At 34.7% G+C, this 15173-nt stretch overlaps 1 protein-coding gene across 4 annotated transcripts in view; it reads left to right on the top strand.

The window, feature by feature from the left end:
• The window catches only part of COG3 (component of oligomeric golgi complex 3), a 141683-nt gene that overhangs the window by 15434 nt on the left and 111076 nt on the right, over positions 1 to 15173 (top strand). For all 4 annotated transcript variants that reach the window (XR_008994598.1, XM_057494634.1, XM_057494635.1 and 1 more), the window contains exons 8-13: positions 634 to 714; positions 3623 to 3666; positions 4226 to 4352; positions 4946 to 5037; positions 6270 to 6409; positions 7711 to 7871. Coding sequence is in view for 3 of the 4 variants with exons in the window: in XM_057494634.1 (XP_057350617.1) it covers positions 634 to 714; positions 3623 to 3666; positions 4226 to 4352; positions 4946 to 5037; positions 6270 to 6409; positions 7711 to 7871 (645 nt within the window). In the remaining variant the exon portion in view is untranslated. The remainder of the gene's footprint in view (positions 1 to 633; positions 715 to 3622; positions 3667 to 4225; positions 4353 to 4945; positions 5038 to 6269; positions 6410 to 7710; positions 7872 to 15173) is intronic.

The raw sequence follows: 15173 nt of genomic DNA, 5'->3' as shown, positions 1-15173 counted from the left end.
AAAATAAGACCTTAGAGATTATACATTTTATTTTTAAGCTTACTTTCCAAATGACATAGAATGTGTTCTTGAGCTTTCAGTTCAGAGCCACTGATGTTTGGGTTGCATTTTGCCATTCACATTGCTCTTAGCTGATGTAAAGGCTAGACTATATAATTTTGCTACTCTGTAAAAATTTGAAATGTTTAGGAAACTGATACCTAATAATAGCACCTCCTATGTGCTAATGTTTTACTATTGAGCTGTATAAAACCTTTATGAGTATATACTATCACCATTTAATAGATGCACTGAATCTCAGAGAGGTTAAGCAGTTTGGCCAGTAGCTTACACTCCAAAAGTGGCCGAGTATAAATCTGCATTCAGATCTGTTAACCACTGAAATTCATGTAACATAGGGTACATTTTAATAAAAAGATGAGAGAGATGACAGTTCTACACAATTATTTCCTATTTGTAGCAATGTTTAATAAAAAACTAAATATTTCATCTCTCCTTGAGATTTTTCTCTCTAAGCTTTTGGTTGGTGTATAGACCAATTGTAACCGTTTGAAGTGGTTTGTGTCATATTTTCTGAATAATTATTTGTTTGCTAATTATCTTCCTTCCCTATCCTCTCCCATGTTGCTTTAGGATCCCTCATCGGTACCTAATGCAGACAATGCCTTCACACTATTTTATGTGAAATTTCGAGCTGCTGCCCCCAAAGTCAGAGTAAGTCTACTGACACAAATAGGATATTACTATGAAATTTATTTAACCAGCCCTTTTGAAGTACTACTGTATGTTAGGCCTTTTGCTTATACCAGGAAAATGGCCTTGAATGAAAGGTGGGCACTGTCTTTCCACATTATAGCAGTGTATATTAGCTGTGCTTTAAACCACAGACAGAAAACACCTAGCTTTTCCCATCGTGTCTGAGTTAGGCTTCTAGGTGAAGGTGATACAGGAACTTAAAAAGTTCAACTTTATAGTGGACTCGAGGGGATTGTTAAGGAAGGTTGTAGAGACATAAATGTCATGTATTTTCAGAGAACTTTGCATAACTTGTTATGACCAGAGTGTGGGGCATTAGCAGGATGTGGTGGGATAAAGGACAAGAAAGATGGCAAAGGCTAATGTCATACTAATTCAGGAAAAGTGGAGAACCAGTGAAATATTTTAAAGGAGAGTGATTTAGACAGATATGTCATTCCATAAGACTAATGATACAGTATGAAGATTTGTAAGATTGTAAGAGTCATAAGATTAATGATGCAGTATAAGGAATGGGTTATGACCAATATATGGTTTATCAGCTACACATCAATAAAAGAAAAAAAAGAAGAGATTATGGTTAAGAGAGACTTGAGACCAGGAGGCCTGATTTTTACAAAGAAGATTTTGCAGTAGTCCAGGTGAGAAAAAGGGGGTGAACTAAGGCATCGGTAGTGTATTCCATGAGGTTGAGAACAGGTGTCTTATTTACTTGCCTTAGCACAGTGTCTGGATCATAAAGGAATGCACAGAGTATTTGCCTTTATAGAGTGATTGAAAATGAAAGATGCAGAGTAGATATATGTGTTACGTATTTATGTATTTAATAACATACCCAAGTTACAGTTGACTAGAGCTAGTACATGTATCTTTTTCTACTCATTGTGAAATTACTAGGGAGAATAGTCTCCTTTTACCGATTCTGACCTCACACTCCTCACTCCCATCCTTGTTTCCCTCTTGAAAGTCAGTTGAAAGGAATTTTTTGTTTTATGAAATAAGAGAAACTTGGTCTTGTTTATAGAAGATACAAGAAAAGAGTGGTTCATTGCTTGTATGAGGTTTATGCTGTTTGGTTGCTTTTGCTTATTAGTCAAATACCAATGATAAAAATTTGACTAGAAAAGAAATGGTATAGATTAGAGGGCTCAGTGTGGTAGTTGACTATAAAATGATGATAAAATTTTCAGTGGCTTTCCCACATGCCGTTTGCCAGTGGTAACCAATTAGTATATGCCCTGGGGTCCCATATTAGGGACAGAAAGCATAAAATACTTATCTAGAAATAACCTTAATGGAAATAGAAAGATGAAGAAAACAAAACTAGACAGAGAATCACAAAAGAGTGAATAAATATGGCTTTATTGTTTCCAGTTAAGGAGACTTAATTTTTAAAATGTCAGTTCTTCCTAATGTAATTTAATTCTTAAGTGTAATTTTAGCAGAATTTCCAATGGAAGTTCTTTTTTGATGATTCTAAAATTCATTGGTGTAGTACATAAGCAAGACTAAATAAGAAAAATTAGAAAAATACAAGAATTCACGTGGATAATTGGAAAGGAAAATTCTAAAACTTAGTATATATAGAATGTCCTCAAATCAAAGAGAAAGGGCTGAAGTTTTGTACATGGTATTGGAAAAATTTGCTAGGATTTGGAAAAAAAAGTAAGCTCTTCAGTTTATAACATTACCACAGTACATTACTATGCAAAATGATAAGCAGACCAAAAAGCAAAAATAAAAACTCTAGACGAAACTATTGGGAAAAAAATTATAGAATAAAAGAATAAGGATATAAAAATTACATTTTCTGAATTTTAAACAGTAAAGGAAAAGGCAGAAACTGGAGAGAATGTTTACAACAGATAAGTGAGGTCAATATTTTTAATCTACTGAGTGCATATAAGTCAGTAAAAAATATGAATGTCTAATACATAAATGACCAGATTACTCATAGAGGATACAAATGATTAATAAATAGGAGTACATGTGTAGCCTTGATAGAGAATATACAAGCAATTTAAGGTTAGATGGCATTTTTTTTGTCTGTTAGAAATAGGCAGAATTAAAGTATAATAGTGCTTTTGAGGATTTGGTGAGACAGGCAATACTGCTGATAGGTGTGTAAATTGATTCCTTTCTCAAAAATGTTTTAGAAGAATGGATTAGAAGCCTCTAGAAATACTTTTCTCTTTTGACCCACTGTTGGGGGTTCTCAACTGGGAAGTAGGTACTATTGTTACACCAGCTTTACGTGGTAGAAATTGGAATCTCAGAGAAGTAAATCAGCTCTCCTGGACTCAAACAGCTATTGGGGAGCCAGCACTCAGACCCTCTAGTTTTGCTCCAGGCCCAGAACTGTTAACCTCTGGGCTGTTATTCTTTGGAAACAACGTAGATGTCTAACAGTAGAAGAATGGTTGACTTTTGGTACATCTATCCGAGGGGCTATTAGGTGGCTGTTTAAGTAGTGTTTGAAACAGTATTTATAATGATTCATTGAGTTTTTTCTAGGTGCCAGGCACTATGCTACGGCTTTCTATACATTTTCATCTGTATTGAGAATTATTAGTAATAGGAAAATATTTTGAAATGTTAATTTCCCAAAAGAAGGTTTTTCAGTATAATTGTATATAGTGTAATTATGTAAAAAACTGAATATATAGTTGTAACTCCAGTTTTCTTTAAAAAGAAAAATGTAGTAAGTATAGTGTGATTATTTTGTGGTGGTATAGTTTATTTTTACATTTCAACTTTTTGTATCTACAAATTTTCTAACATTAGCACGTGTTAGTTACAACCAGAAAATAATTAGAAGTATAACTAAAATAGCTGAATTTTTAATATATTTTTCTTTATTCTGCAGACTCTTATTGAACAAATAGAACAACGATCTGAAAAAATACCTGAGTGAGTGCCCAGTTCTTCAGTTTTCAACTTACCTTACTCTTGAAGCGCCATTTTTCCAAATCTGTTATGCCCCTGGTATTTTCTGAGCAATTACCTTGCATACTATGCAAGCTTTTTCTTTTAGCATAAAACTTATATTGGGCAGTAAGGTCGTAGACCTGATATAGTGAGTTTGCAAGGCACTCTTCCCATGGCAGGATTAACTTTTTATTTGGATAGATATAAGATCTCTAGGAAGATAAATCTTTCTTTAAAAGATAACTTAGTCTTGGGATAAATTATATCCCTTATATTACACATATATTTATATATAGTATGTATGCTTATATATAGTTGTATATATACTACATCCTTATACAGTATTTGTGTTACAGCATTGTAGTTAATTATGGTTTGTTTTTCCTTTATGCACATAAATTTCTAGTATTTAGTGCAGGCAAATGAGAAGTAACCATATAGCTTTAGAAGTTTGGCAATCCATTTTGAGATTTTAGATTAGATTTAATTTATATATCTGAAATAAGAAGTCTATACTTCAATCTCATTTGCTTTTCATCAGATACCAACAACTGTTAAATGACATCCACCAGTGTTACCTTGATCAGCGGGAGCTCCTTTTGGGCCCTAGTATTGCTTGTACTATAACAGAGTTAACCAGCCAGAATAATAGAGATCATTGTGCCTTGGTAAGTTTCTGATTATTTTGGTTTAATGTTCAACATTTCTTCAAAATATTTGGGTACCCTAGAAGCTATGCATGGGTAAATAAGTTTGGTTTCCATATCAACAAACTTAAAGAATTGTTCTTTCAGTTATTATAAATCTAGTTTAGTAATTGGCATTCACCTTGGCAAAATATTCTCATTTTGATGTATTTTTTTGAAATACGAAGAAAAGTGTTGGTCCTTGAAAGATGAAGTTTCAGTTTGTGGATTTATATTGACAACTTAATCGTTTTTCCTACAGAAGGGCATTTTTGTTTAGTGTGATTTTTAATTCATATTATAGAAAAAAGTATTCTTTTTAAAAATACCTCCTTTTCAACTAGAAAGGTAATTTACTTTCATTATCAAAAGTTTAGAAAATAAATCATAAGAAAATAAAAATCACCCTTATTCACATTATATAGCAAACCATTAAAAACTAAACATTTTCTGTTCTTAAATAAGTTGTTATAAATATATATGCATAATCTCTCTGCTAATAAAATATTTGGTGTATTTTATCAACACTGAATTGTGTGTCTTTAACTGTAGGTGGTGTTGTTTATTTCCTGCAGATTCGCAGTGGCTGTGCCTTTATGGTCCATGTATGTCAGGACGAACACCAGCTTTACAATGAATTTTTCACAAAACCAACGTCAAAATTAGAGTAGGTGGTACATGGAGTCTAACACTTGTTTTTAAGATTTAATTTGTTAATGATCGTAATGGCTTATTATATTTTAAGAGTATTCTTGACTGTAGAGTTTTTACCTTTGTAGGTATGTGAACAAAATATTATTGGGTGGGAGAGTGGTTATTTTAAAATTGTGCAGTTTAAAGGCGAACATGCTGTCATATTGTTTATAACGATTATGGAGATGATATAGTATGATAGTAAGAATCCTGTATAGGGAAATAAGTCTTGGGAATAAACTATATCCCTTATGGTTGTGTGTGTGTGTATGTATATATATACACACACACACACATGCCTAGTTACATGTACTTATATCTAATTATATGTATATTTAACACACACATATATATATATATACACACACACACACACACATACTATATCCCTATACAGTATATATAAACTAGATCCCTTTATCTCCACTAAGTATAATTCCTCCTAGTTAAAAAATTCTATGACTCTAATGAAAGACACTTAAAAATATAGACACTATTTAATATCCTTTTCCTTATTTTTCTCAAATTGTCTTTCTGATCCTCAGTTTTGTTAGTTCTGTTGTCAATCTTAGAATGATTCCAAGATTGTGACTCTGGTAATGGGGAAGAGACAAATGTATCATATGGTTTTGACTGGGTTGCTCATTTTTGATGAAATACTATATGTAGAAGAGTACTTTTGACAATATGGAGAATATAGACATCCTAATTTTTCTTTTCAATTACTTAAAATTGTCAAAATACTTGTAATTGTTAAAGTACTTTGAGTTTTGTTTATTGAAATCTGTAAGTATTCAAAAATTCTGAACCTCTTTCCTGAGAAGAATGTTGCTATTTGAGTCACAGTGATGTAGAATATCAAAGAATAATTAAGTCTATTGAAATATTTTTCATTGCTTTGAAAGGACATGTACAGAATTATTGCTGAAATAAGGAAAAGTTGTAATAAATTGACATCCGGCTGGGGGCAGCTAATTTGAATTGTCTGCTGAGGCTTGCTTATTGATTTTGAGCTTTTAAAGCAAAAACAGTTTACAGAATTACTTTTAGCCTTTCACTTCTCATTATATAATGTTCCTACTTACTATTTTCCAGTAGATTTTTAATATTTTTATTGGCTAGAAGAAATTAGAGATGGCCTTTTAAACTATTAGAAAGTCCTGAAAAGATTACTGCTAATACCCTTATTTTATTCTTTCATTTTAGTGAACTTTTGGAGAAACTGTGTGTTTCATTGTATGATGTCTTCAGACCATTGATCATTCATGTTATTCATTTAGAGACTCTATCGGAACTTTGTGGGATTCTTAAAAATGAGGTGCTTGAAGATCATGTGCAGAACAATGGTAAAGGATAATCAGAAGTGATCATTTTCAAAGGTCTTTTAACATATCTGTGACTCAATGAATTTGGAAAAGATTAGTTCCTTCTCCCCCTCCCCACTACCTATAAATTTAATATTTTTGATGCCTGGGTTGATGCTTTGTCCATTTTTGAATCAAGATGTACCTTATTCTTTGACTAAAGGTACAAATTAAATGGGGAAAGAAATTTAAAATCTAGGAAAAATTAGTAATAATACTATTATAGTTAACTTTTCTTTCTGGCATTTGAAATCCAGAGAGAACAATCAGTTTTGGGTTAGGCATTCCTAGTATACTGTTACCAGAATACATAAAGTAATTAACTATATTGCATACTTTTGACTAAAAAACAGGAATTATTTTAGTATGTGTACATAGTAATGATTCATCTTTTTTGAAATTAGAAATAAAAGAAATTCTATGGAAGGCTCTACTTTATCCATGTAATATGTTCTTCAATATTAGATTTGTCATAGCAAACATGATTTTCTTAATGATACTTAGGTACTTTAAAAAAATACCCTTCAAGTTGTCATTTTACTGGCAGAGGTTATTGTCCTCACTTTGACTTTCCTTAGGAAACACTACAGGTTTGTTACTCTTCCCAAGTTTCTTATTCTATTGCTTTTAGTTCATTCTAAGATACACATTTTAAGGCTTCCAAATTAAAGATGATTTTTAAAATTAATGCGAGTATTTATGTGATTGTGTAGTTGTTTCTGACTCCCAGCTTTTGGAAAGCTGTTACTGAATTACCGGTGTGTCTTAGCATCGATGGCATCTTAGAAATGAAGATGCTCTATATAAGCTCATATCTCATATTTTTACTCATCTTTCTTTGTGAAAATGTTAACAAGTCATTAATATCTGTGGGATTCAATTTATTTGTCAAATGGGGATGATAACCCAATTAATAAGCTGCCTTAGTTGTCTGAGTATTGGTCTGAAACTATATGAGATAAATGTTAAAAAGCTTAAAGTACTCTTTATTATTAATAGCTTAAGGCAGATTTTATTATTCATATTAATAGTAGAAATAATTTCATAGAGTCCCAGGAGGAGAGGTGTAAGTGGAAATTTATTCCTCAGTTTTAAATTTGAGGAAATTGAAAGATGTTTATTAAGTTTTTCTAAGGTCATTGAATCATACTGAAAGAGAATACAACTACAGTCCCTGAAGCCAAATATGTTCATACTATTACTAGGCAATGTAGTAATATTTTTGGTAGTTCAAAGAAAGTAATTTTCTAAATCTAAAAGAATTACTGCACTTTTTAAATCAGCTGAACAACTGGGAGCATTTGCAGCTGGAGTAAAACAAATGTTGGAAGATGTACAAGAGCGGCTTGTCTACCGAACCCACATCTACATTCAGACAGACATCATGGGCTACAAACCAGCTCCTGGAGATCTGGCGTATCCTGATAAATTAGTAATGATGGAGGTAGGGTCTCCTTACTTTGTCTCTACCCCACCTCCACAGAGCTTTTGTATATTTGATATAGTGGAAATAGGATTTTTCTTTTAATTCTCATTCAAGATATAAAATCAAAATGAACTTGCTGTAAATTCACAGGAAATAAAATTTTTTAATAAATTGAGAAGAAATGATTTGTTAGGTTGTCTGTCCTTCAAGTTGTATTTTATAAATATTTAGTTCTCTCCCCTTTTTCAGGAAATACATATTCTCAATTTTTAAATTGAATTAGTACTTGCTATAATTTTTTTTTATTAAGGTATTATTGATATACATTCTTACGAAGGTTTCACATGAAAAAACCATGTGGTTACTACATTCACCCATATTATTGTGTCCCCTGCATACCCCATTGTATTCACTGCCCATCAGTATACTAAGATGCCACAGAGTCAGTATTTGCCTTCTCTGTGCTGCACTGTCTTCCCCATGATCCCCCCCACACCATGTGTGCCAATCATAATACCCTTCAGTCCCTTTCTTCCTCCCTCCCCACCCACCCTCCTACATCTCTCCCCTTTAGTAACTAGTAGTCCCTTCTTGGGAGTCTGTGAGTCTGTTGCTGTTTTGTTTCTTGAGTTTTGCTTCATTGTTATACTCCACAAATGAGGGAAATCATTTGGTACTTGTCTTTATCTGCCTGGCTTATTTCACTGAGCATAATACCCTCTAGCTCCATCCATGTTGCAAATGGTAGGATTTGTTTTCTTCTTATGGCTGAATAGTATTCCATCATGTATATGTACCACATCTTTATCCATTCATCTACTGATGGACACTTAGGTTCCTTCCATATCTTGGCTATTGTAAATAGTGTTGCAGTAAACATAGGGGTACATATGTCTTTTGAATCTGAGAAATTATATTCTTTGGGTAAATTCCTAGGAGTGGAATTCCTGGGTCAAATGGTATTTCTATTTTTAGTTTTTTGAGGAACCTCCATGTTGCTTTCCACAATGGCTGAACTAGCTTATATTCCCACCAGCAGTGTAGGAGGGTTCCCCTTTCTCCACATCCTCGCCAGCATTTGTTGTTCTTAGTCTTTTCGATACTGGCCATCCTAACTGATGTGAAGTGATATCTCATTGTGGTTTTAATTTGCATTTCTCTGATAATTAGTGATGTGGAGCATCTTTTCATGTGTCTGTTGGTCATCTGAATTTCTTCTTTGGAGAAGTGTCTGTTCATATCCTCTGCCCATTTTTTAATTGGGTTATTTGCTTTTTGGGTGTTAGGCATGTGAGTTCTCTATATATTTTGGATGTTAACCCCTTGTTGGATATGTCATTTACAAATATATTCTTCCATACTGTAGGATGTCTTTTTGTTCTACTGATGGTGTCCTTTGCTGTACAGAAGCTTTTTAGTTTGATGCAGTGTCATGTGTTCATTTTTGCTTTTGTTTCCCTTCCTTGAGGAGATGCATTCAGGAAGAAGTTGCTCATGCTTATATTCAGGAGATTTTTGCCTATGTTGTCTTCTAAGAGTTTTATGGTTTCATGACTTACATTCAGGTCTTTGATCCATTTCGAGTTTACTTTTGTGTATGGAGTAGGCAGTAATCCAGTTTCATTCTCTTACATGTAGCTGTCCAGTTTTGCCAACATCAGTTGTTGAAGAGGCTGTCATTTCCCCATTTGTAAGTCCATGGCTCCTTTATTGTATAGTAATTGACCATATATGCGTGGGTTTATATCTGGGCTCTCTAGTCTGTTCCATTGCTTTATGGGGTTCTTGTGCCAGTACCAAATTGTCTTGATTACTTTGTGACTTTGTAGTAGAGCTTGAAGTCAGGAAGCGTAATCCCCCCTGCTTTATTCTTCCTTCACAGGATTGCTTTGGCTATTCGGGATCTTCCATATGAATTTACAACTATTTGTTCTAGTTTGTTTAAGAATGCTGTTGGTATTTTGATAGGGATTGCTTTGAATCTGTAGATTGCTTATGGCAGGATGGCCATTTTGACAATATTAATTCTTCCTATCCATGAGCACAGGATGTGTTTCCATTTATTGGTATCTTCTTTAATTTCTCTCATGAGTGTCTTGTAGTTTTCACAGTATAGGTCTTTCACTTGGTTAGGTTTATTCCTAGATATTTTATTCTTTTTGATGTGATTGTGAATGGAATTGTTTTTCTGATTTCTCTTTCTGCTAGTTCATCATTAGTGTATATGAATGCAACAGATTTCTGTGTATTAATTTTGTATCCTCCAACTTTGCTGAATTCAGATATTAGATCTAGTAGTCTTGGAGTGGATTCTTCAGGGTTTTTTATGTACATTATCATGTCATCTGCAAACAGTGACAGTTCAACTTCTTCCTTATGAATCTGGATGCCCTTTATTTCTTTGTGTTGTCTAATTGCTGTGGCGAGGACCTCCAGAACGATGTTGAATAAAAGTGGAGAGAGTGGGCATCCTTGTCTTGTTCCCGATCTTAAAGGAAAGGTTTTCAGCTTCTTGCTGTTAAGTATGATGTTGGCTGTGGGTTTGTCATATAGGGCCTTTATTATATTGAGGTACTTGCCCTCTATACCCATTGTTTTGAGAGTTTTTATCATGAATGGATGTTAAATTTTGTTGAATGTTTTTTTGGCATCTGTGGAGATGATCATGTGGTTTTTGTCCTTCTTTTTGTTGATGTGGTGGATAATGTGGATGAATTTTCGAATGTTGTACCATCCTTGCATCCCTGGAATAAATCCTACTTGATCATGATGGGTGATCTTTTTCATGTATTTTTGAATTCGGTTTGCTAATATTTTGTTGAGTATTTTTGCATCTATGTTCATCAGGGATATTGGTCTGTAATTTTCTTTTTTTGTGGTGTCTTTACCTGGTTTTGGTATTAGGGTGATGATGCTGGCCTCATAGAATGAGTTTCCTCTTCTACTCTTTGGAAAACTTTAAGGAAAATGGGTATTAGGTCTTCACTAAATGTTTGATAAAATTCAGTGGTGAAGCCATCTGGTACAGTGTTTTGTTCTTAGGTAGTTTTTTGATTACCAATTCAATTTCGTTGCTAGTAATTGGTCTGTTCAGATTTTCTGTTTCTTTCTGGATCAGCCTTAGAAGGTTGTATTTTCTAGAAAGTTGTCCATTTCTTCTAGGATATACAGTTTGTTAGCATATAATTTTTCATAGTATTCTCTAATAATTCTTTGTTTTTCTGTGGTGTCAGTAGTGATTTTTCATTTCTCATTTCTGATTCTCTTTAAGTGTGTAGACTCTCTTTTTTTCTTGATAAGTCTGCCTAGGGGTTTATCGATTCTGTTTATTTTCTCAAAAAACCAGCTCCTGGTTTCATTGATTCTTTCTGTTGTTTTTTATTCTTCTCAATTTTATTTATTTCTGCTCTAATCTTTATTATGTACCTCCTTGATGCAGTGTCATGTGTTCATTTTTGCTTTTGTTTCCCTTCCTTGAGGAGATGCATTCAGGAAGAAGTTGGGCCTCATTTGTTCCTCTTTTTCTAGTTTCGTTAATTGTGAGTTTAGACTGTTCATTTGAGATTGTTGTTCTTTCCTGAGGTTGTCCCGTATTGCAGTATACTTCCCTCTTAGCATGGCCTTCGCTGTGTCCCACAGATTTTTGCAGTGTTGAATTATTGTTGTCATTTTTCTCCGTATATTGCTTGATCTCTGTTTTTATTTGGTCACTGATCCATTGGTTATTTAGGAGCATGTTGTGAAGCCTCCATGTGTTAGTGGGCTTTTTCATTTTCTTTGCATAATCTATTTCTAGTTTCATACTGTTGTGTTCAGAGAAGCTGGTTGGTACAATTTCTATCTTTTTGAATTTACGTAGGCTCTTTTTGTGGCCTAGTATATGATGTAATCTTGAAAATGTTCCATGTGCACTTGAGAAGAATGTGTACCCTGCTGTTTTGGGTGAAGAGTTCTGTAGATGTCTGTTAGGTGCGTCTGTTCTAATGTGTTGTTCAATACCTCTGTTTCCTTACTTATTTTCTGTCTGGTTGATCTGTCCTTTGGAGTGAGTAGAGTGTTGAAGTCTCCTAGAATGAATGTATTGCATTCTGTGTCCCCTTTTAATTCTGTTAGTATTTGTTTCACATATGTACATGCTCCTATGTTGGGCACATAAATTTTATAATGGTTATATCTTCTTGTTGCATTGACCCCTTTATCATTATGTAATGTCCTTTTTTGTCTCTTGTGACTTTCTTTGTTTTAAAGTCTATTTTGTGTGATACAAGTACTACAGCACCTGCTTTTTTCTCCCTATTAGTTGCATGAAATATCTTTTTCCATCCCTTTACTTTTAGTGTGTGTATGTCTTTGGGTTTGAAGTGAGTCTCTTGTAGGCAGCATATAGACAGGTCTTGTTTTTCATCCATTCAGTGACTCTATGTCTTTTGATTGGTGCATTCAGACCATTTGTATTCAGGGTGATTATCTATAAGTATGTACTTATTGGCATTGCAGGTTTTAGATTTGTGTTTACCAAAGGTTCAAGGTTAACTTCCTTACTATCTAAGAGTGTAACTTAACTCACTTAGTATGCTACTACAAACACAATCTAAAGGTTCTTTTTTTTTTCACTACCTTTTTCTTCCTCCTCCATTCTTTTTTTTGTTTTTGTTTTTGTTTTTGATCAAATGGTTGTTAACAACAATAAAATTCTGTATAGGGGACTCAATGCACAATCATTAATCAACCCCAAGCCTAATTCTCAACAGTCTCCAATCTTCTGAAGCATAACGAACAAGTTCTTACATGGTGAACAAATTCTTACATAGTGAATAAGTTCTTACATGGTGAACAGTGCAAGGGCAGTCATCACAGAAACTTTCGGTTTTGATCATGCATTATGAACTATAAACAATCAGGTCAAATATGAATATTCGTTTGATTTTTATACTTGATTTATATGTGAATCCCACATTTCTCCCTTATTATTATTATTATTATTATTATTATTTTTAATAGAATGCTGAAGTGGTAGGTAGATGCAAGATAAAGGTAGAAAACATAGTTTAGTGCTGTAAGACCTCCTCCATTCTTTATATATTAGGTATCATATTCTGTACTCTTTGTCTATCCCTTGATTGACTTTGGGGATAGTTGATTTAATTTAACATTTGCTTACTAATTAACTGTTCTACTTTACTATGGTTTTATTACCTCTGGTGACAGCTATTAAACCTTAGGAACACTACCATCTATAGTAGTCCGTCCAAAATACACTGTAGAGACCCTTTGTAGAAGGTAAATTCTCTCACTTTTGCTTATCTGGAAATTGTTTAATCCCTCCTTCAAATTTAAATGATAATCTTGTCAGATAAAATATTCTTAGTTTGAGGCCCTTCTGTAGTTCATTGCATTAAATACATTATGCTACTCCCTTCTGGCTTGTAAGGTTTCTGCTGAGAAGTCTGATGATAGCCTGATGGGCTTTCCTTTTTTATGTGATCTTATTTCTCTCTGTGGCTGCTTTTAATAGTCTGTCCTTACCGTTGATCTTTGCCATTTTAATTACTATATGTCTTGGTGTTGTCTTCCTTGGGTCCATTGTGTTGGGAGATCTGGGCACCTCCATGGCCTGTGAGACTATCTCCTTCCCTAGATTGGGGAAGTTTTCAGCAATTACCTCCTCAAAGACACTTTCTATCTCTTTTTCTCTCTCTTCTTCTGGTACCCCTATAATACGAATATTGTTCCGTTTGGATTGGTCGCACAGTTCTCTCTATATTATTTAATTCTTAGAGATCCTTTTTCTCTCTGTGCCTCAGCTTCTTTGTATGCCTATTCTCTAATTTCTGTTTCCGTTATCGTCTCCTCCACTGTATCTAATCTGCCTTTTAAACTTTCCATTATATGTTTCATTTCTGATACTGTGTTCCATATTGATTGGATCTCCAACCGGAATTCATTCCTGAGTTCTTGAATATTTTTCTGTACCTCCATGAGAATGTTAATTATTTTTATTTTGAAATCCCTTTCAGGAAGATTCATGAGGTCGATTTCATTTGGGTCTTTCTCAGGTGTTGTATTCATAATTTTACTTTGAGCCAGGTTCCTTTGGCATTTCATGTTTGTATATGGCGCCCTCTAGTGTCCAGAAACTCTACTTTCTGGAGCTGCTCATCCCCTGAAGCAATGTCAGGGGTCACCGGGGAGCGGTACTGGTGCCTGGGGGAAGGCAAGATCTGTTCCCTTCTTCCCGGCACCTATGCCTGTCTCCACTGCCAGAACCTATGCCTATGGGCTGAGCACACAGGTATAAGCCTCTATGCTTTGCGTTTATAGTTGCTGTAGACAGTGCTTCCCTCTGGCTGGCCTAACTCCAGGGGGTAGCTTTTGCCGGTTTGCAAGCCAGGTGGGGCTGGCTGGCAGAATGGCACAGTAGGCTGCATATCACGGAGGTGGTCCTTGGAGCTGTGTAGTCAGCCAGGGAGCTGGAGCACCTGAAGATCATGAAAGTTCCCAACCTGCTGGGCAGAGTGCACCTGGACAATTTTGTCTACCTGTCCTTTCTCCTGAGTAAGATCTATGCAAATCTTGCCCCTTTAGCAGCCCTCTTGCTTTTAGGAAGTCTCTCAGACTGCCTGCCTTTCTTTTGTCCCAGAGCAGCCAGATATGGATCCCTGCTTTCCACTAGTGGCTGGAATCTCAGTCTCTCCAGGAATTCTGCCTCTCTTAGCTTTCTGACCCCCTAATCACGAGATTACCATGCAAGCACCGTGAAATGTAGGTTTGTGCTGCCAGAGCAGATCTCCAGAGTTAGGTATTCAGCAGTCCCAGGCCTCCACTCCCTCTCTGTTCTGTTTCTCTTCTTCCCACTGGTGACCTGGGGTGGGCGAGGGGGTTGGCTCCCGTCGGGCCACGGCTTTGGTACATTAACCTGTTCCATGAGGTCTGTTCTTTTCTCCAGGTGTATGCAGTTTGGCACCATCCTCTTTCCTGTTGCTCTTTCAGGATAAGTTGTATTAATTATATTTTTGTATTATATGCAGTTTTAGGAGGAAGCCTCTGTCTCACCTTTCACGCCACCATCTTTAATCCTGTCTCAACAAATTCTGTTTAGTTCTTCTTTAATTTCTTCCAACAATGTTTCGTAGTTTTCAGAGTATAAATTGTGTATTTCTTTTGTTAAATTTATTCCTGAGTACTTTATTCTTTCTTTTTTTTTTCTTTTTTCTTTTAAACTCTACTTTTACTTATCAGAAGAAATATAATTTCCTTTATCCAGTCTAACTAGCTGAAAAGTCACAAAATATAAAACCGTTTTTTTCACCAGAAACACAT

The sequence above is a fragment of the Manis pentadactyla genome, chromosome 17 (genome assembly GCF_030020395.1).
Source record: "Manis pentadactyla isolate mManPen7 chromosome 17, mManPen7.hap1, whole genome shotgun sequence".
NCBI lineage: Eukaryota > Metazoa > Chordata > Mammalia > Pholidota > Manidae > Manis > Manis pentadactyla.
Note: the sequence above shows the minus strand (reverse complement) of the source record. Positions and strands in the feature narration are given on the sequence as shown.